The sequence below is a fragment of the Ciona robusta genome, chromosome 7, assembly GCF_009617815.1.
Source record: "Ciona robusta chromosome 7, ASM961781v2".
In the NCBI taxonomy this organism is placed as follows: domain Eukaryota; kingdom Metazoa; phylum Chordata; class Ascidiacea; order Phlebobranchia; family Cionidae; genus Ciona; species Ciona robusta.
Window position 1 is genome coordinate 6,865,830 of NC_143241.1, and position 22,858 is coordinate 6,888,687.

Below are 22,858 nucleotides of genomic sequence, written 5' to 3' on the forward strand. Positions count from 1 at the left end.
CTCATTTATTCAAGCATATTTTCAGTTTGCGTTGTACCGGTTCGTAGTTCGTTTTACAACATGTAGTAGGGTGGGGAAAATGAGACACCATTAGCACATAATGTTAAAATATCCTGATAGTGGTTTAAACAACTAACAACGGGCTATAGGAGTTGTAAGGATACAGTTTTATAATTCTTTGAATGTTCTTTGTTTACCACCAAATGATACGGGAAAATAGAATGAAAAGTGTTTCCATCTTCCCCCGACCCCCATCCTACTATAACGTACTTTTTATTTATCTCTTTGATAACGAAAATGTTGTTTAAAAAACGAACCGAAGGAAATCAACAGTAAAACGACAATCGTTAAAACGCTACAGATAAAAAGTGCAGGAAAGAGTATCAATTATAAAAAGCGTGGCTGTTGCTGTTATTTAAACCGTACACGATCAGGAAATATTGGGTTTAATTACCAACGATATCCCATCATACCCCACAATACTATAATAGAAAAAATCACTGGGTGGCTATGGTATTTGGATGACTTTTATTTGGATCTTGTCAGTACAGTCATTTGTTCGACGAACATATTTCACATTGTCTTCCGCTAGGCGGCAGCTAAGAGCTCTTCACTAGAACTAATATTTTGCGTTCAATTCTTGATTCATTTTGTTATTTTGCTTTAACCCGCGGCAAACTAAAGGTAATTGGCCCATGAGACATGTAGTTTTCAATATTAACCGTGTAGGATGGTAAACGCTGCTAAATAGTAATGGCAGAAGTGTTAATAGACCCATGTTACCCGAGTTAAACATCCCTATATGTTTATAATACCATTCTGCACTCATGTATACCATGTGGCTAACATATTACAGTCAATAACGCAAAAACAAATTATGCCTATATATATATATATAGTAGGATGAGGTAAAATAGGACGTTTTTTTCTCTCATTTGGTAGAAAAAAATTAATGAAATATATAACCGTAGCACCGCCCCTCTAAAAGGGCCTTGTTAATTGTTTAAAACACGATCAGGAAATATGGGATTTAGGTGCTAACGGTATCCCATTTTGTCCCGCAGTACTATATAAAGTAGGATGGGGAAGGATGGGACACCTTTTAATTCTATTTTCTCGTCCCATTTGGTAGTGAACAATGAACATTCAAAGAATTATAAAACCGTATCTTTACGACTCCCATAGGCCGTTGTTAATTGTTTAAAATACAACCAGAATATTTGGAAGTTATGTACGAAAGGTGTCTCGTCTTTCCCGCCCTATTATACTTTACAATGATACAACACTATCTCTAAAAGACAGAGGGCAAACTTTTTTTAGTTTTTGTGCAGTACAAAAAGTTTTTGTACATCAAGCTAGTCGTTTTAAATCGACGAATTGTTTACGCCCGGTTACGTTAACAACGCGTTCTCATTCATTTTCCAAACTAAGACCGCATGCTGTTTCTCCCACGCTGCGTCACAATGCCCCGGGAGGAGTGGGAGAGAGGCGGTCTCACTTTTCCTCGTAAGAGGAAAAACGCTCCAAGTTAAGATTAACGTATTATAAGTAATGAACTAGATCTGGTGCATTTTAAAGTTTTAATCCTAATTCATAATCTGGGCTCGGAATATGCGTATTTATACTGAAACGTCACGAAACAAGCTTAAACGAGTGTCTTGTCTAATCCGGAAACATGCATTCTAAACGGAACCTTTTCCAGCCATAGATAAACAGATTATGGTAGCTCTGAGTGTCCGGCTTTAATTTGTCAATTATAAATTACCATCAGCGTCCATTGCATTAAATAAGCGTCGATGCACCGCCGTAATCTCTAATAGCTAAAATTGAGGTAATGCAATTTTTGTGGCGTTTGTCTGTCACCTGTTAAAAATGTGCACCGTTTTAGAACCGTTTGGTAATGGGCCAAATCTGGCCTAAATTCCAAGACCTTGACAAGGACCTCACCCACATAGAATAGGATATATATAAACTGTTTGATACTGTTATATATGATACTGCTATACAATTCTGCAAACGTTCTTTGTTTACTTTCAACTATGAAAGTAAAATAGAAGAAAAAGGTGTCCCATCTTTCCCCACCCTATCATATATTGGGACATAAATTGATTTGAAAAGGTCATCATTTTTAATAATACGGATATTTCGTATACTGCATGCTATACAAAATGGCAACTGATATCGGTAATGTAAGAATCAATAAATATGTCTGACGACGAGTAAGTACTTGATCAAAATTCATGTTTAATGAAGGAAACGATGCCTTTCTAAAATATATCATCGTACGAGGAAAGAAACATAAAAGCTTAACATATAGTCTTGGGGTAAGATAGGTCATGTTTGCATTCATTTTTATTATATAGTAGGGGGGGGGAGATGGGACACCTTTAGCACAAAATATCTAAGTATCCTGATCGTGTTTAAAACAACTAACGGTGGTCTATGGGAGTCGTGAGGATATAGTTTTATAATTCTTTGAATGTTCTTCTTTTACTACTAAATGGGACGAGAAAATAGAGCTAAAAAGTGTCTCATCTTCCCTCACCCCACTGTAATATTTAGATGTAAACAAGAATAGTTAAACAATTATTTAACTGTGTCCCCAACACGGTTAGTAAATATGGGATATTATATACTAACAGTATCCATCTTAACCTACCCACAGTACTAAATTTATAACGATGAATATATATGGTGCTTCGTCCATTTATTAATTCAACATGTATCATATAGAATGTGTATTTTTAAAATAGACTGTTTTCTGAACTGGGACTCTTAAAAATACGACGACCATTAAAAGCAGAATTTATTGCTTTTAATCATCGGAAAAGGCTGACTTTGTAAAATAAAACTAGCCCACGGTGTTCCAGTTTTACAAAACTTAAAAATCGGCGTGCTGGTTATATGGCTGGGAATAAATGCGACTTGATGTCTAAGACCGGCGTCCCGCAGCGACCTAGAACTGGATTCTTTTTAATGAAACTCGCGTTCGGCGCGGGCGCTGGGCTTTGTTTTCTTTCGCAGTCGGAGTCCGCTCGATTAAACTTCATTTAAACAAAGACGTGATCGGTTTAATTTGAGTTCTTCATGGTCACATACACCCGGGGTGAGCCGCGAGGGATTTTAATTTACAACCGTAATCAAGGCTAGCTTAGTTTTTCTTTGCAGCGAGCGGAGTATTTAGGGAGGCGACGAGCAGGCCAGAACAGTCAGGACGAAGTGTCGTTGCACAGTGAGGTCTATATGGAAAATAATGCTTATGTTCGCCGACGTATAACATAAGGGTAAGTGTGTATGTATTTTGATGTACAGCAAAATGTATATAGGCTTTAATTTGCTAACGCTGGTATAAAAGCGTGCTGAAAATACTGCTATTCTAAAACGAAAATATTCCAAATACTAATTTACTGTTTATAACCAATAATAAAAAGAATATTTTTAAATAATTTCGTAATATTTTATATTCAGAGTTATTTTTGCTGTAGCACCTGTTCTAAATAATATCTGTTATATTACCTATATGCAGAATAATTTTAGTCAAAATGGATAATACAGTTATCTCTTTGGCTTCTTTTATCGATTGTGAATAAAGCCTCAATATGTTGACCTAAACGTCATATTGTATTGACTTAAATTAAAATAAATCCTTGTTTTTATGCAGACGAGTTTTAAAGGTGAATTAGATTTGCCATTGAAGAGCAAAAGGTCGAAAAGCTCTAAGATCACTTTATCTGTATAGATTCAGCATCTGTCACTAATTCAATGCTGCTGTTATTATTCAAACTTTAAACTCATTGTACCAAAACTGACAGATAAGATGACCAAAAGTGCTAAAGTGTTCAACTGTAAACTTAGACGAAACTTGCCGCTGTAAAATCTCCATTTCGTAAGGCGAGATGTAGAAAATTGTTACGTCAAAATGGCGTCTGTTTCGTGATTGTCCAAACGCAAGCTCAGTTTTAAAATACTGCGATTGTGTCTGGACATCTCAAATCAGAAGGCTGCTGTCTTCAAAAACCAAACGACAGTTTTATTACATAGGTTTCGTAGTTCAACATATTTGTGATTTTGTGTTTATTTCATTGTCATTGTCAACGAAAAGAGTCCAATAAAAATACAACTAAACTCAATTGGAAGTTAGAAAATAAAAGAATACTATATGTTTTGCTTGCAAATATATACGCACCATGTGTTTTCGTATTTCACAATGCAGCTAAATTATGACTTTCTATATCGTAGGGCGGGGGGAGACGGAACACGTTTAGCACATAACATACAAATATCCTGATCGTGTTTTAAACAGTTGACAACGGGGGTACGATTTTATAAACAGTTGTCGTGGGGGTACGATTTTATAATTCTTTGAATTACCTTTTTACTAAATGGGATAAGAAAATGAAAAGAAAAAGTGCGCCATCTTCCCCCACCTTACTATACTGTAGTAAGCCATGAGATAAACCGACCGTAAATGCGTTTTTACATATTATTTAAAGGCGTATCGTAGGGTGGGGTAGGATGGGATATGTTTTATTCTTTTTCTCGTCCGATTTAACAGTTAACATATAATATTTACTAAATTATAACACCGTTAGCCACTCTGAAAAGTGTTATTATTTGTTTAACACACGATCGGGTAATATGGGATTTGGGAACTAACAATATTCCATCTTACCCCACAGAACTATACTACTGTCATGCAGTTGCTATACGTCGAAAATTTAAATCCTTTTAGTTCGTATTTATATTTGTGAAGATATATAAAATGAATGAAAACTTCACCGTTTTATTTTGTTATATCACAACCAAAAGTGTTAAACAATAAAATAAAAAAAAGGTTTATAAAAAATAAAGTTCAGGTATGAGACGCATATAATACATACAAAGAAGTTGTAATTGCTGGCTAGAGCACATATAACAGTACACACTCTGTTATAGCACAAAGGCTCTACTCATATATATTAGCAATAACGACCCGTAAAAATAATCCTTTTCCGTTTTATTATGGCTAATTTTCACGTGCGCAGCGTTTTCGTGGTCGGAAACTTAAATAATCTTCTGCAGGCTGTAAACAGGGGTAGGAGAAAATACATCTGACATTTTCCCTTGGGTTTAGTCCAGCCAAAAATGTTGCAGCTACGCCCAGGCTTTGGCGTTCTGTGTTAATTAACATTTTCTTAGTGTCGGCCAAAGGCAACTATGTTTGTCAATACGGAAGTCTGCCTGAAGTGAATCTTTGTTTCTGTCGGCCCTCCAAAAAAGGCTGGGAAACCACGGGAATTTACATTGAATACATAATACAGTAGTTGGCTTAGAAAACAGCGATACAGTTCAAAACGGAAGAGACAGAATCCTGTAAAATAGGGAAAAAAGTTTCGCGTAAAACAAGTTCCGCATATAGTGCTTAAGTTTAACTTTAGGCAATAGTTAAAACAGCAAAGAATATTGCGCAAACGGTTATTACTTCTGAAGTTTTGTAGCAATAGGTAATTGATACTTTGGGATTCAAAATTAATAAAGTAGTGGGGGTAATACGAGGATCTTTCGCACATAATATCTAAATATCCTGATCATATTTTAAACAATTAACAATAGCCTATGGGAGTCATTAGAATACGGTTTTATAATTCTCTGAATCTTCTTTGTTTACTATCAAAAGGGACAGGAAAATGGAGTAAAAATGTGTCCCATCTTCCCCCACCTTACTATACATTGGTATTTAGTTCTTACAGACAACTGGCATGTTAAAGTTTGCTGTGCAAACTGCGAGGTCTTATTGTGAAAGATTTATAGTCAGGTAGAAGTGACAACTGTAAATTGGTCAAACTTTGCTTAACAAGTGTAATATCAATATTGCTACGTTTAATACCAGCTGTATGTCGTAAAACAGAAGTAATTGCAAAATTACGGGATAAATCAAATGCCGTTGGATCAGCAGCAGTAGCGAGAAAATTAAGTAAACTAATAAATTCTTAAGAATTATTTCGCCAAAAACTGACATTATTAGTCTTCTTAATCAAATAGAAACTAGGATAGGTGGGACAGTGTATTTTATTGCCGTTTAATGTGTAATGTGTAACACGCAGGGTTTCTCAGTTTATGCCGCTGGTAATGCAGATTGAGAGGAAAAAGTTTAACTATCAGTGTAATATAGCAAAACGGTGGTGCAAAAAATAAAGACGCTTCATAGGAAAGACCAGGTTAGAAGCAGTAGGACTTGCGGAATACGTCGTTATTCTCTGTGCCACATAGCTTTAATAGTTAAGAGTATTTTTTGTTAAAGTTAAAAGAATATGCTAGGTGTTTAGGCTCGTTCGTTTCCTTATATGTTGTTTTCGAAAATGGCTTCGTACATTTTACCGCATTGTAGTGTTCACGTCTCATCTGCGGCCTGCTATTGAGCGTTTTCTTTACCGAAATAGTTAAAACCTAAACAAAACGTGACTGCAGGTCGCTTACGTTTAGACTCACGTGGTGAATATATGTGTTTAAATAGATAGATAATTGCGGAGTATCATTTTTCATTTTCGATATGCTCCATTTAAAGATGCCATTCGTCTATCGCGGTTACGGTGCAATGATTTCACTGTTGTATCCAACCTGGCGCAAAGCAGCGGGGTACCGGGTTGCGCGTGTGTGCTAGGTGGGGAGTTTCAAAGGAGAAGACTGAAATGCGCGAGTACACACACATACTAAGGTCGGCAATGGGTGAGCCAAGCCGGTGGCCAGACACAGGAAATAAGCTCAGCATTCGTCGCAGCACCCTGGGTTCTGGGACAAAACGACTTGGCTGCGATTGAAAGCCAACATGCAGGAAGTAGCTAGTAACCTGATCTGCTTGCTGGTTGGATTAGAAACAGGTGCACCATCTTGAAAAGGTGCAAGAAGTTAAAAATAGATTTGATTAAACAGTTTTAGTTTTGGAGATTTTTTAGCCAATCTAAAATGCAAAAAAGAACTAAAAAATGGTTGTACAAAGAGGTTATTACAGCAGCAATTACGACAGTTTCGTGAAGGCCGTATACTTTTTGACGTGCGGATCGTTGCGGTTCGTTCACCCATGCTATATAACGCGTAAAATTGGGGCCGTGGGTTATTCAGTAAACACAAATTATGAGTCAGAGTGTTTGAAACAATTGTTGGAGTTGTGTTAGTGCGGGCGTCCGCAGAAACTCGAAACTGATAGATTGTGTTTACAAGTTTCCGCCTCTGAAGTCTTATCCGTTTCACTCATGCGACAATGTAGGAGAGAGATGAAATACGCGATTCCATGAGAAAATAAATGTCCGACTGTTTTGCAGGCACCTGCTGATCGCAGAAATAGTTGATTCGACATTTTCGTGACAAGAGAGCGCTTTGTTGAGTCGTCAGCAAAACAACGCGAGTACTGTTCAGCCAAATCGCATTTTAACCAACGGTGTCTTATATGCCTGCAGCAGCAGTTAGCGAAAACGGCAAAAACATCAAGACACAAAGAAACACTTGAGAATAGGTTTAATGCTGAATTTTTCTTTACATTTTCAATCTAGTAGTAACCACGTAACAGCGCTTTAGGGTCAGGAGCGATCGTTAGAAAAAGTCAAGTTTTGTTCAGAAAGAGTATATTTGTTTCGTTTCATTTCATTGCAGCATAGCAAAGATTTTTCTGTTTTTTACGTTAGAAAAGATTTCGCTGCATTTTACAAAGCCTTTGTATCCCAAGACAAATAGAGAGCTGTCAACGCAGCAGTTTCCTTTGGTTGGTATCTGGTTAGCAGGCGTTATACTTCGACGTGTACCGCCAAACGTGTTAAACAAACTTGTCGTCGGGCTTTCCAAACAGAAACTGCTTTCTTGTTCCCTTGCAACTTCCCGAACTTAACAAGTTAAGAAAGTTAACCGACAAAGGTTTTATGTGGCCGTATTTACGTTTATTTCTTTGTTTGAATGAATGAATGTAGCTGCTATATCCTTGCGTGGCCGAAAAGCGACAGTCGTTATACCACGGGTGTCCAAACACCTCGTTCCTGCTTACGATTTATCAAGTGTGTTATTTGTAGGTGATTCTTTTTCTGTTTTTTTTTTTACATTTTGTAACTTGCTTTATTCCCACGTCGCTGGAAAACGACAGTCGTTTTAACACGGGTGTTTATTAGTTCAATAGCATTTTGGTAATGTGCATATATTTTTTTCGCGCAGCGGCGCATTTTTCTATTATTTTTTTTGTATGGAAAATGCACCTATACACCAAGCTAATGTTATTCAAATCTTCGTTAACGCCTATTCTGATCCATTTCTATGCAAACTAATAGAAAACTTTGTCTTTAACAGCAATACGAAAGTTAAAGTTTTGGAATTTGATAAATTTCTCAAATGAATCCAGAATAAGCCGAAAACATTTTGGATCATTCTGGGCTTATACAAAGGCATTATGAACACTGTTATTGCAGCTTTGCTTGCGGTTGCATGTTTGGCCGCAAGCTGTATCGGTCAAAGCAGAAGAAGAGAACCCCTCGATATTCGCGGTAAAATCAGAGGGAATATTACCGGGGATACATACACACCTGATTTGACGGGTATTACGCCCGGGTCATCTTCCCTCGCGTTTGTGTTTGACGTGACGGGGTCAATGTGGGATGATCTGAAGCAAGTGAGGGGAGGGGCAGCGCAGATTCTCGAAACCACAAGGAATAGACAGGAGAAGCCACTCTTCAATTACGTCTTAATCCCATTTGCGGATCCTGGTAAGTTGAATAAATGAATGCAACTTACTATTCGCACGTGGCGGGTAAACGACAGTCGTTATAACACGATTCTGTTTTTTACGTACCTCACGCCCGATTTTCCAAGTTAAAATTAGCAATTGCCTTTAAGTGTCCCGTACAAGCCCATATATACGCCCACAATGGTAGGAGCGACGAGGTTTAGGATTTTGCAACTAATCCCTTATTTTGATAATGGTAGAATAATTGTGAGCACCACATTAATTTTAAATGAATAACTGAATGTAATTTGCTTTAGGCTATACTCGCGTGGCCGGAAATGCAGTCGTTATAACACGGGTGTTCTGTTTCATACACATCGTGTCAGGTTACGAATTACCATGGATCTAACTTTGTGGGAGATTATTGTTTAAATTTTTATAAATATTTTTAGTGGTTGGGCCGATCAGCGTCACTACAGACCCGGCAACGTTCATCACCGCCTTGAAAGGTTTATACGTGGAGGGAGGGGGCGATTGCCCTGAAATGACCATATCTGCTATCCGGTAAACCGACTGGCATGTATATAACTGCTACATAGAAATGTGCGTTTGGGATTCCTTTAGCTTAGCACATAAATCCCATATTTCCCAGACCTGTTTTAAACAAATGACAAAGATTTTTTACAATCGTCAGAATTTGCGGTTACAAAATTCTTTGAATATCTTTTGTTTATCGCCAAATGATAGAATAAAAGCGAATAAAAACATGTACCATCTTACCAAACTATACTGTGGTAATATGATCTGTAATACAGTGGGGGGAGATGGGACCCCTTTAGAACATAAATATCCGATCAAATGCCAGGAAACACTGATTTTAAATTATTGGCGGGAACTTCCCTGGCTGTATTGTGCCGCTACTAAGCTACTTGAACAACAATAATGTTTGTTTATTCGTTTACGATGGCAAAGATTGAAAACTATTTAAAGCGAAAAGACAAAAAATGGCACAAAAACAGTTGTCAAAACACGCTAACGCTTGAAACCATTTTAACATTTAATTTATTATGTATACAATAGCGAAGCGTTGGTAATTTCTCTTCCCGGGTCTTTTATCTACGTTTTCACGGACGCTCGATCGAAAGATTATTTACAAGTGCCGGAAATTCTACAGATTATTCAACGGAAACAGAGTCAGGTGTGTAGTTGTTGTATTTTGTGTTATGTTTTGTATTTAAAAAAAAACTGATTATAAAATCGTCCTTGCTGGTAAATTTGCTCAAATAAAGTTTAACACATAAAGTAAAACACATTAAAAACCCAAGTCGTATTATACTTTTTTTGCTTAACTTAAAGGATTAAAAAAATAAAATTTAATTTGTCTATTTGGTCACCATAACAAAGACTTTCTTCTGTGTTAAAGGTCGTATTTGTTCTCACTGGCGACTGCAATGAGCGTGACCACGATGGGTATCGAGCCTATGAAAGAATTGCTGCTACAAGTTCTGGACAAGTTTTCCAAATCAGCAGAGAACAAGTGTCTGAGGTAGGTAGTGTTTGGAATGCAATGCCTCTAAACATTTTTTATGAGCAATTAAAAATTTTTCTTACAATTGCATAGTAGCTTGTTTTAATTAAATTTTAACAACTTAATGGGAGTTATGCTGAGTTTAACAGCCATGCTTTTTAACCAACACTCTTTTTACCACTTTTTTATAAGATTTTAATGACTGTCATTTTGAGGTTGATTTCCTTTTGTTCGTGGTTTAAATAATATGATTTTCATTACCTTTTTCGAACAGATCAGGAATATGAAAATAAACCTCTGATTTGGAGCAACTGCTGTTAATTCTTAAACACACATAACATGCTAATACATAACCAGGCACATTATACTTGTAATTTGCCTCTTCCGTCACAAATTTGTGCTGGCTGATGTTTTGTCATATTTAAAGTTTAAATACCAAGAAAAATTATGCAATCCCCAAACGCACAAAGCAAGCTATTACATAACACCACATACTCACTGTGGCAATGTTTTTCTTCAACTAAGGTGGTCTACTTAAGTTTCCCATCCATTTCCCATTTCCCACCATGTTTGATGGTTTCAAGTGCTTTTCGTCAGGGGTGATTAACTCTGGGTGCGTCGCTCCCAATCCGCTATTAAATGGCCTACAGTACATGTAAATAAAACAAACCTTTGCACTACAGACACCAATTTAATGCACTTTAAATCAATACTGTACAGTTTAGGCCATGGAATTTTAAAATGAATGTAATTTTGATATTTTTTTTAAACTTTATATTATTAATACTTTTTTGATATGCAGCAATAAAATACTGAAATTCTTTTAACTTTTTTAACATGTGGTATAATTTTTAATATTTATTTATAAATTCCTGCACATTCATATTCAGGTGGTTGAGTTCATCCGTGTTTCAGTTCAAGCTCACAAAGTGATGTTGTTATCCACTGATCATGATACTCCTTCACCTTCACAACATGAGTGGGTTCTCCCTCTTGATCCAAACCTAGAAGAACTGACTTTATCTATCAGTGGACCTGGTTAGTAAGAATGATATTATAATTGAATATAATGAATGAATGTAGCTTGCTTTATCCTAGCGTGGTCCAGCGCCGTGGCGTAGTGGTTAGCGCGCCTGCCTGTAACCATTAGGTAATGGGTTCAAGGCCTGTCGCTGCTACCATTGTGGGCGTATGTGTCCTTGGGCAAGACACTTAACGACAATTGCTCCAACCCAGTGGTCACTAATGGGTTGTCAAAATTATCAGCCATTAAAAAAAAAAAAAAAAATCCCCAAAAAATAATCACCCACAAAGTAACATACAAGGTAACTCGTAAGCTGGCACGAGGTGTTAAACCCGTGTGATAACGACTGTCGTTTTCCGGCCACGCGAGGATAAAGTAGGTTACATTCATTCATAACACGATTGTTCTGTTTCATACACCTTGTGCCAGCTTACGAGTTACCACCTATGTAACTTTGTTGGTATTTTTTGTTTCCATCAGTGACTTTTAAGTGTTATGCACATTGACACATACACCCACAGCAATTCTTAGAATTTTTTTTTCAAAGTTATAAAACAAAAAATATTCTTCTAATTCTAATTCTGCCATACTTCTTTTACCACAGATCCATTGTTGTCCATATTCGACCCAGATGGAATAGAAATAACAGAACAAACTGGCCTCATACCTCAGCTTGACCTTGAGCAAGTGTTTATTGGAACAATAACTGAACCTAAACCTGGTAAAATATCCTAGAATTTTCTGGAACATATGTAACAAAATTTTATGACCATATATATATATATATATATATATATATATAATATGTAGTAGGGTGGGGCAGATGGGATGCATTTTTCTATTTTCATGTCCCACTTGGTAGTAAGCAAAAAAAGTCAAAGAATTATAAAACTGTATCCTCACGACTCCCATATACCGTTGTTAATTATTTAAAACACAATCAGAATATTTGGATATTATGTAAAATATATTATGTAATATCCTGATTGCGTTTTAAACAATTACCGGATCAATGGATGTCGTTAACTGTCTACGGCCGTTATAAGGATACGATTTTATAATTCTTTGAATCTTCTATGTTTACTACCAAATGAGACAAAAAAATTGAATGAAAATGTGTCCTATCTTACCCCACCTTACTCTATTTATTAATTTTTAAATGATTATTTAAACTAAATATATTAATCCACACAGGTTTATGGCGCATTGTGGCGGGTAGCAGTGGTGAACACACACTGCGTGTAACAGGGCTTTCTACACTGGATTTTCAAGCAAGATTCTCAAGAAAACCAACTCTTAATTGGACAGACACTGAATATCAACCAGTGGCAAGTATGTGTCTTTTATACTGTTGCTGATAGGAATATATATTTTTTTGCATTTTTTTATATTTTATATTTTGCTGTTCCCCGCAAGAATTTTGCTGACTGACGTTTCGATGTCCTTCTCAGGTCATCTTTGTTAGATTAAAATGGCTCTGAAACAATCATCCACAAACTTATATACCTGTGGTAATTCGTAAGCGGGTACGAGGTGTATGAAACAAAACATTCATGTTATGACGCTTGTCGTTTTTTCGAGCATGCAAGGCTAAATTACATTTATTCAACTTTATATATTACCTGCATAAGTCTTGTTTATCTAAACATGTAACTTCTTATAGATATTCCATCCTACATATTACTGAATGCAACTGGCCTAAACCAACCTGGTCGTTTTAAAAGAATGAAACTTCTGGATATTGCTGGTCGTCCTTTAAGGGTTTGTATTGATTCAATAATAAATATTATTCACAAACCTTTTCTGCATATTTGCATAGTTTGTTTTAACTTTTTATTTAGTTTAATAATTATATTAAAAGCAAAATTTGCTTTAGAATAAGTTCTTACAAAATATTTTTTCTAATTTTCTATATGTGGTATCACATTGAGTGACCACCCCTTTTAAAATAGATATTTTTTTTTGTAATTAATTGTAAAAATTATTATTTTTTGAGGGTTTGTACATTTTTTGTTATTAAAACCCTTATTTTTTCTTGCTGCACCATTGGGTATACATATAGTAGTGTGGGGAAAGATGGGACACCTTTTAACTCGATTTTCTCGTTCCCTTTAGCAGTAAACAAAGAACATTCAAATAATTATGAAACTATATCCTCACAAACCCGATAGACCAGTGTTAATTGTTTAAAACACGATCAGGATATTTGGATATTATGTGCTAAAGGTGTCCCATCTTTCCTCACCCTACTATATAATGTATTTTTCTTCTTTTAGACTCTTCGTTTAGGAACACCCCCTGACCCCAACCAGCCATACCTATATACAGTAGAACCTTTCATGACACCCGATGTTCCATTCTATATTGCTGTGGAAGGAATCACAGACGATGGATACAACTTTATTCGAACGACTAAAAATGCAATTCTTAACATTATTCCAAGTAAGATTAAAAAATATCTATCAGTGCTGTGGAGTAATGGGCCAAATTTGGCATTAATTCTTCGTGCTCAAACTTTTAGAATATAATCCATTTGTGCTAAGTGCTAGTGATATTCACTATAAAATGGAGACATGTATATATGTGTCTAAAAATTTTACCTTCACATAAATTTCAACCCTAAATTTATTTCCATATGTATATTTTCCCTCACAAACAACATGTTACAGTACATAAATGGCAATGCTGCATAATTTATCTAGGAAGTATACGCTAATGGCATTTGCCCTAGACTGTTAGCTTGCCACTAACAATTTGTCTTGTTTACCAATCTAACTTGAACATTACATTCCAGCTGCCCCTGTGGTTCAAGTAAAAGCCAACCAACCTGGATATTTTGACTACCCAGTTGAAATACCATGCAATATCACCAGTTTGTTGCCGTACCACGTACAATGGAGCAGAGAAGTGAACGGAATATATGTTAACCTGCATTCACCAAGGCTGTATCTGTAAGTTGAGTTTTTGTTCGGTGCTGTGGTTCAGTTGTTTAGGCACTTGCGTTGTAACCGAAGGGTACCGCGTTCGATGCTCAACGCTGGTAATATTGTTGTGTACATCCTTGAATGAGATGCTATGCCAAATTTGCTTCAACCCAGTGGTTACAAATGAGTTGTCCAAATTAACAGTCATAGAAAGAATTACCTACAATGTGATTTTTGTTTATCTTATAAAATCCATATTTGCCAAATTCTATTAAGTTATTTTTACATTAGGGATTCTGCCACTGATTATTATGTAATTGATGAAGTTTCTGAAGCTTCAGAAGGGATGTATCGCTGTTATGCTAACAACTCTGAAGGGAATGATTATGGGTTGACATTTCTCGATGTGGAAGGTAATATGAGATATAGTAGGTTGGGGGAAGATGGGACACCTTTTCATTCTATTTTCTCATCCTATTTGGTGTTAAACAAAAAATATTCAAGGAATTATAAAACCGTACCCTCACAACTTCCATAAACAGTTGTTTATTGTTTAAAACACGATTAGGATATTTGAATATTATGTGCTAAAGGTATCCCATCCTCTCACACCCTACTATATAATAGTAATTTTCAGCTACCATTGTCAGTTTGTGTAATAATGGTAATTTGCAGCTGCTGTATGGCTAAAGTGAAACCTTACATAAAGAATTGTGAATCTGATAAAATATTGGGAATTCTAGCAGGCTTAAAATGCAAATTCAATGTGACAATTCAAAAATGACAAATAAAAAGATTGAAGGTTCAGGATTAGTTGCTAGGGGTTACAGGCCATATGGTTAAGGTTTAGGGCTAGGGTTTCAAATTGTCACTTTAAATTTGGGATTTAAAAGTGAACTAAATATTTAGCTAAAGCCTTGCTTTAGGAAAATTGTTTATAAGGTCATTTATATTTGGTCCTAGAGAAATAAAAACTAAAAAAAATTTTTTTTATATTACTATAACATTAAAAGTTTTAACTTACTCTTTTTAAAGTTAAACAAATTATTTTTAAAATTAAAAAAAAACGTTTTTTTTAATAAAGTTTTTTTAATAACAAAATGAAAGTTTTTTTATGAAACCTATTTAAAGACTGTCTTGTTTTGTTTTATTAATAAATTAAAAGTTGAGTTACTTTTATTTCTAGAACGACCGCCCGTAGTTACAACTGATGGTAATGTAACAGTTACACCCGGTAACAGTGTCGTGCTCACATGTCATATCCAGAGTAATGTTCAATATTCACTAAGATGGTCAAGAGTTGATGGAAGAAATTTGGACAGAAGAAGGTAGGAAATAAGATTCATTTTCATGTTTTCTAATGAAAATAAACCTATTTTTATTTTTTAAAAAAAGGAAAAATCGAAATATTCCATTTGTAATAAAAACATAGTTACATGGCCATTGTGGCTTTTAAAAATATTCACACACAAAAAATTTGTCTATTTGCGTTTTAAAAATTTTAGCACAGTAATGTAACTTTTAAAAATCCGAAAATTATGATACTGTTTTATTTGAAAACCATACCATTGTGTCTTAAATAATACCTTAAAAATACCCATTTTGTTATAACAAAAATATAATTTTTAAGAATCCGAAAATTACGGAACGGTTCTCTTTTAATTCAACGAGCAATGCCAGGAGATGAGGCGGGATATCAATGTACGGCTGTAAATATCGGCGGAGAATCAAATGATGTTATCGGACTTATTGTGCAACGTAAGGAAGTGCTTTTTTTGTGGGTAAACGGGTTTGGGTTCAAGGCTCATTGCTACTACTTAAAGTTTCAGGCTAGAGTTTCAAGCTTAATGCTGAACCATTGTGGTCATGTTTGTTTCTGGGCAAGACATTTGGTTGACAATTATTGGTAATTGTTCCGACCCAGTGACCAGGGTAACTCATAAGTGGCATGAGGTGTATTAAACAATACACACATGTTAAATCGACTGAAGTGACCTAACCATAAGCGGATAAAGAAGTTACATTTGATTCATTTAAATAAAATAGCATCACTTATATAATATTCTACATTTAATTGTGTTTTAACAACTTCATTCTGCTGTTGATACTCATCTCATTTTTTAATAATTTAAACTCCAATTTCGAAATTAATACTGGTTTTCGAAATAAATACAAATTATGTTATTACAACCAGGACCACCCACCGTGATAATACGACCTTCCCAGAAGTCAACCTTCTCAGAAGGAGGGAGAATTCGCATCAGATGCAAAGCAAATGGCTTGCCTCGTCCCAAACTAAAATGGCTCAAAGGATCAAACTACCTTTTTGACATTGGTAAAATAAGGTAAAATATTTTTTATATTTTTCATTAGTTCATGAAAAAGTGACCGATTATTTTCTATTATTACACTTTAGTTTTTTCTGAGAGTAGTAAGGTAATTTTAATAGATTTATTTTAGCTTAACTTACAGTAAAATGTAATATTTCACATTAACTGCATATGTAGCAACTCTTGGGCAAAATAGGGAATCTGTGTTATAACAACTTTCATTACCCCACCACGTGGAGATAAAAATAGCAACATTTATTTTATACCACTTTTTCTTTGATCTAAACCCCATCTCTTCATAGGATAAGTCGCAGTGGTAACCTGCTTGAAATAATCAACGCGAATCAAGAAGATGGAGGTTTATATACTTGCCAAGCTACTAACAGGGCAGGGACGGACCAGGCATCTGTGGAATGGGTGTTTACTGGTAAGTTTTAAGAGGCATACCAGGAATAATTCCTACCAACCTCCAACATTTTCCACCAGCCCAATATGTAACGTACCACAGGGTTTTTCAATAGTGCATAAAATCAACCAGCCAAGTAAAATCAATAGTGCCAAAAATTCAGCAAATTACCAGATCTATAAAAACCCCCTAATCACTAACTTCTAATATTTTCACCAGCCTAACCTGTAAACGAAAAATTCTTCATTAGTGCCAATTATTGTTATTTTTTTCTACAGAGCACCCAGTAGTTCAAATACCTGAACCTGAGATGTTGGTGTTAGAGGGCACTACTGCCACCTTGAGGTGCGTAACCAGTGGTGTGCCACCACCAGTGGTGCTGTGGAGCAAGGATGGAAATAACATTGTTGCCGGTCGTTCGTTTGAAATAAATGTAAGTTGACAAAAATGTTGGAAAATAGTTTTTTTAATTTAATGTAAAATTTTAACTACTCTCAAATTATTTAAAAAGTTTAATAAAAACTGGCAAAGAAATTGGTATATTTATAATTTTGAAAGGTTTTATTACTGATGTTAGTTAAACTTTTAAGAAAGTATGAGAAATTGAACGAAAAAGATATTTTGTAATGAAATAGGATAAGGATAAAATGTTATGTAGAAATCCTTAACCTTACATTAAACAGATAAAAAAAACAAAAAAAACAAACTTTTATTTACTATATTTACTATTTTACATACTATGTACGAGTACGTTAACCTCTTGTGCAGGAAGAGGGAAGTTTAGTGATTCTCCAAGTTGCACGATCTGATGCCGGTGTGTTTGTGTGCACTGCGCGCAACCCGGGAGGTAGTGACCATGGCAACATTACACTCACTGTTGGAAGCCTTCCACTGTTTGTTGAACCTCTACCTCACGATATTGGAGTTGACTTTGGTAAGTTGTTGAATATTCAGTGGTTAGTTTGCCTGCCTCTAACCAAAAGGTTACGGTTTAAGCCTTGTTGTTCAGGGTGTTTATGTCTTTGGGCAAGACACTTATCTGCAATTGTTCCAACCCAGTGGTCACTAATGGGTTATCCAAATTGTCAGCCAAAAAAAACCTTCACATGTGTGGTAACTCATAAGTGGGCACAAAGTGTAAGAAACGGAACACCAGTGTTATAAAGACTGTTGTTTTCCAGCCACACGAGGATAAAACAAGTTACAATTATTCATTTGTGTCTCTTTTTTATAAGACCCATTTCTCTTATTTTTTTCCATTTTTCTCATTAACTTGTACGATTCATAAAATTCACTAATCTGTTCATTTTCCCCCAGGTTTTGATGCAAGCATACCATGCAATGCAATCGGTAATCCTGAGCCCACAGTTACATGGCATAAGGAGGATCCTGACTCAGATGAATATAATGTGATGGGTGAAGCTGATCTATTGCTAAGCAATACTCTATCTATATCATCAGTAGAATTAGATGATGGTGCTACATACATATGCACAGCTACTAACAGCTTTGGCAGATCAACTACAACTGCTCATGTGACCATTACTGGAACAGGTAGGCATATGTTGGAATTTACTATTTTTTAAGGGTGGCAGCCATTTTTCTAGTTTTTATGGGTGAGGTCCAACAGCGAGACATGCCAGGTGACTTAGAATTTTGGCAAATAAAACTGGGGGTTATTTGTTCTAGTTGATCGTTTTACTATATCAAAACTAAACAAAGTCCAAATGCTTCTAACTTAGAGGTAACAGGGCTCGAGGCTGGTCGCTGCTACCACTGTGGGCGTATGTGTCATTAAGCAAGAAACTTAACAGCAGTTGCTCCAACCACTAATAAGTGTCTAAATTGTCAGCAATACAGAAAATCACACCAACAAAGTTACATATGTGGTAACTCGTAAGCTGCACAAGGTGTATGAAACAAAACACCCGACTGTATTATAACAACTGTTTTTTCTGGTCTCATAGGGTAAAAGGTTACATTTAATATTCCCAGATTCCCTAACTATTTAAATGCCTAAATCCAAGTTCTTTCTTTCGTCTAGCCCAGTGTCGTGTTGTTAATGGCAAAAGTTAAAAACTTCAAAAAAGTAACATAGGCAAAGTTACATTTGTGGTAACAGCTGACACGAGGTGTATGAAACAGAACACACGTGTTGTAATGACTCCCGTTTTCCAAGCCATGCAATGATAAAGCAAGTTACATTTATTCAAGTCCCAAATTCTTTCTTTCTTCCAGCCCACCCTGAAGTTGATGTAGGAGACCTAAGACCTCATGTTATCGTCGGGGAAACTATTATCATCCCATGTCGAATAGTAGCGGGGAATCCACGTCCAATACAAAGATGGAAACGACGCAGAGTTGCTTTTAACCCAACTGGACGTGTTTATGTAAGTTATTTTTAAGTGATATATTTTTAGTCGAAAGTTTTTACATTTTGGAAAACTTGTGAAGGATGATAACTCATAAGCTGACACAAGGTGTATGAAACAGAATACCTGTGTTATAACGACTGTCCTATTTTCATAAATAGTTCACATTCATTTATTCTTACATCTCCATACCCTCGCAGATAAATGAAGCAAGTAGTGTTGTTATCACACAAGCTGTAACATCGGATGCTGGAGCTTACTTCTGCCATGCAACTAATGTAATTGGGCATGAACAGGGGAGGGTGGACCTTGATGTGTGGGGTAAGTAAATCATAATTAATAAAAGCTAGAGTATTTAAAACATTAGAAAATATTTTAAACATTTAAAACATTAGCTAAAATGTAAAATATTGGCTTACAAGCCTGTAAAACCTTAGTTAAAGTGTAAAACTTTTAATAATAAACTTGTAAAACATTGGCAAATATATGTAAAAATGGCAAAAATAAATACTATTTTCAAAACTATCTGTTTTTTCAGAATACTTAATTCAAAACTATCTGTTTTTTCAGAATCTTTTTTCAAAACTATCTGTTTTTCAGAACACTTATTTCAAAACTCTTTGTTTTTCAGTCCCACCCACTATAACGAGCACGGACACTTTATTCACCACCATCGAACACATTCCTGTGTCAATGCAGTGTGTGGCTACCGGGAATCCAGAACCCGTAGTTGTATGGAGGAAGGATGGGGATCCAAGACCCCTAAACAAACTCAGTGGTTACGAGGTGACATTATGTTGTGCTAAAATATTTTTTTAGGTAAAATTTAGGGCCAGAGTAAGTTTACTTGTCTAATTTTTTTTTTGCTAAACTGATAAATAGTTTGGCACTGTTGCAAAGTAGTTAGAGCTGTAGCACAATGATTAGCCCTACTGCCTTTAACCCAGAGGTAATAAGTTCAAGGCTCGTAGCTGATACCATTGTGGGCGTATGTGTTGTTAAGCAAAACAATTACGGGCAATTGCTCCAACCCAGTGGTCCTTTATGGCTGGTCTAAATTGTCAGTCATACTCATACATACATTTAAAAAGGGAAAATATAAACACATGCGGCCAAAACGATAGCAACGGCGAACCTGTAACCTCTGGGTTAGAGGCAGTAGGGCTAATCATTGTGCTACAATGCCACCTGTTATATTGTTTTCTTTTACACTTATTGCCCCTATAAAATAAGGATTTTGTATCTTTTACTTTTTTGTTACTATAAAAAACAGGTTTTTGTACCTTATACTTTAATTGCACCATAAACAGGTAAGTGGAGACGGTACCCTCACTATTCTTGATCCTGATCATGAAAATGAAGGAAGTTATTCCTGTCAATCAACCAATGCAGCTGGTGTTGATTCATTTGACGTTCATCTTGAAATTTATTGTAAGATCTCATTTTGACTTTATTTTTTCCTAGTTAGTAGTTTTTTTCATTTTTTATAAATGTTTGGTAAATATAGGTTTGTTTTTTTATTTATTTATTCGGTAGATTTTATTATGTTTCTTTCTTGGTAGATTTTATGATATTTGGTTTCAATCTATATACTTGTCATAATGTTACAAAATACCTTCATTCTAATTTGGCTCATTACCCCAACAGCCTAGCAAATATCTACTAGTACCAATTGTTAAATCTACAATCAAATATCAAACGATTTTATATTTATTTAATATTAAACAGATAAAATTTACCTTTAGTAAGATCAGTTTACCTCATTATTTAAATTTAGAATTATTTTAAATTTTCTAAATAATTTTTTTTAGTAAAACTTTTTTGAATTTTTTGCAGTGAGACCCCAAGTTGACAGTTCTGTTGATGATTACATCGTCACAATTGGTCACTTGGTGACACTACAGTGCGACGTATCAGATAGTGACCCCCCGCCCACATTCACATGGAGAAAAGGTGAGGAGAGCATCACTGGAGATAAGGATGGCATCAGTATCACTGCTGATGGGAATCTTACTTTGTCTTCGGCAACTTTGGATGATGCAGGTTTGTGTTTGTTATTTGCTGGCTGCTGGGTCTGTGTATAGTGTTCTATGTTCTGTTTAGGCTAATGAGCCAGTCCTGGCCTAAAAATGAATAATGGGTAATAGGTCGATTCTAACTTAAAAGTGAGTCAATCCTATCAATCCTGGTCTAAGACCCACAAATCCTAAGACCCGTGGCCTGCCCTGCTGCGGGACCTCACCCACATAAATTGCCCAAGTAGTCAGCCATACAGAAAAAATGAAAATATCTAAAATCATTTTTAAACAATAATTAGTTTATGTTATATAATTTCTGTCTAAGGAATATTGTTGAAATAATATCTCCTCCAATACAAACCCTCTGTAGTTATAATGCAATATATTTGCATTGATTGGCACGAGTTGTAGGAACACACATGTTATAACAAATGTTATTTGCGGCCACGCGTGGATAAGTAAGTTACATTCATTTATCATTATTATTATTTTAGAATATATTACTTTACAGGCAGTTATACATGTGTTGCAACCAACATTGCTGGATCTGCTGAGAAGAACGTAAGATTGACGGTTCAAGTCCCACCATCGATACGAAGAGGGCCAACCCTTGTTAAGGTAAAGCTGCAGTTATATGGGTACAGCTTAACATTTATTTGCTGCATCAAATAAAAAAGCAAAAATTTTATAAAAAAATGGTGAAAAATATTAATTAGTTATGAAAAAATAAATGAAAAACAAAAAGTTTGTAGAAAATGTGTGAATTATTAAATAGAAAGCTAAATATATATAAAAAAAATTAAATAAAAAAATATGAATATAATTTAAAAAAACAGGAAAATATTAAATGTTGTAAATGTCAATAATATCCTTCTATCTAAAATCCTTGTTTTATCTGTTAGGTTTTAAAATCGGAGACAGCTTCACTTCAGTGTCAAGCTACTGGACTTCCCACACCTACCATTACATGGAGCAGAGGAAATGTTCTTATTGACGAAAATTTTAACGAACGTTTCACATCACTGAATGGAGGTAATGGGAGCTAAAATAACTTTATGCAAGAAATAAATAGAAATTATTATTTTTTTTAAGAAACGTTTAGAAATCGTCAAAAATAAAAAATCATTAGGAAATGTTTACTTGTCTTAGCTTATTAAACCTTTTTGGGAATTGTTTTTTTTCAGCACTTTTTTACATTTTTTTGTTCAAAATTTGATTGACAGCTGGAACAAGCGAGCTTCGCATTCGAAACACACAACTAAGCGATGATGATCTCTATGTTTGTAACGCTGTCAACCCCGCTGGCCGTGACTCGTCATCCGTGACGCTTGACGTCCAATCACGACCCAGTCTTGACCCCCTAGATATTTGCGTCCCATCAGTGACCAACAACAACTGTACACTCACCCCTGTAGAACTTGGTAGATTGACTTTACCATGCAATGCTAGTGGTGACCCAAGACCAACTATAAGGTGAGATTTGTGTTTTTTGTACAGTTTAAAAGCGGGCATGGTGTATGAAACTGAACACCCGTGTTAATAAAAAATACTCCTCCCCCCAAAAAAATCACCGACG

At 35.5% G+C, this 22,858-nt stretch overlaps 1 protein-coding gene across 1 annotated transcript in view; it reads left to right on the plus strand.

Annotated features, from left to right (window-relative positions):
* The first annotated feature begins 8,191 nt into the window (after positions 1–8,191).
* Positions 8,192–22,858, plus strand: part of LOC149734279 (hemicentin-1-like) — a 59,402-nt gene continuing 44,735 nt past the window's right edge. Inside the window, exons 1-26 of the mRNA XM_089881810.1 lie at positions 8,192–8,720; positions 9,133–9,244; positions 9,761–9,878; positions 10,104–10,226; positions 11,099–11,246; positions 11,837–11,953; positions 12,427–12,564; positions 12,896–12,993; positions 13,509–13,674; positions 14,027–14,183; positions 14,448–14,569; positions 15,343–15,484; positions 15,787–15,914; positions 16,351–16,501; positions 16,789–16,913; positions 17,171–17,325; positions 17,661–17,826; positions 18,210–18,446; positions 19,131–19,282; positions 19,465–19,585; positions 19,896–20,050; positions 20,575–20,695; positions 21,101–21,307; positions 21,794–21,900; positions 22,185–22,314; positions 22,506–22,755. Coding sequence (XP_089737936.1) covers positions 8,408–8,720; positions 9,133–9,244; positions 9,761–9,878; positions 10,104–10,226; positions 11,099–11,246; positions 11,837–11,953; positions 12,427–12,564; positions 12,896–12,993; positions 13,509–13,674; positions 14,027–14,183; positions 14,448–14,569; positions 15,343–15,484; positions 15,787–15,914; positions 16,351–16,501; positions 16,789–16,913; positions 17,171–17,325; positions 17,661–17,826; positions 18,210–18,446; positions 19,131–19,282; positions 19,465–19,585; positions 19,896–20,050; positions 20,575–20,695; positions 21,101–21,307; positions 21,794–21,900; positions 22,185–22,314; positions 22,506–22,755 — 3,959 coding nt within the window. The 5' untranslated portion in view covers positions 8,192–8,407. The remainder of the gene's footprint in view (positions 8,721–9,132; positions 9,245–9,760; positions 9,879–10,103; positions 10,227–11,098; positions 11,247–11,836; positions 11,954–12,426; positions 12,565–12,895; positions 12,994–13,508; positions 13,675–14,026; positions 14,184–14,447; positions 14,570–15,342; positions 15,485–15,786; positions 15,915–16,350; positions 16,502–16,788; positions 16,914–17,170; positions 17,326–17,660; positions 17,827–18,209; positions 18,447–19,130; positions 19,283–19,464; positions 19,586–19,895; positions 20,051–20,574; positions 20,696–21,100; positions 21,308–21,793; positions 21,901–22,184; positions 22,315–22,505; positions 22,756–22,858) is intronic.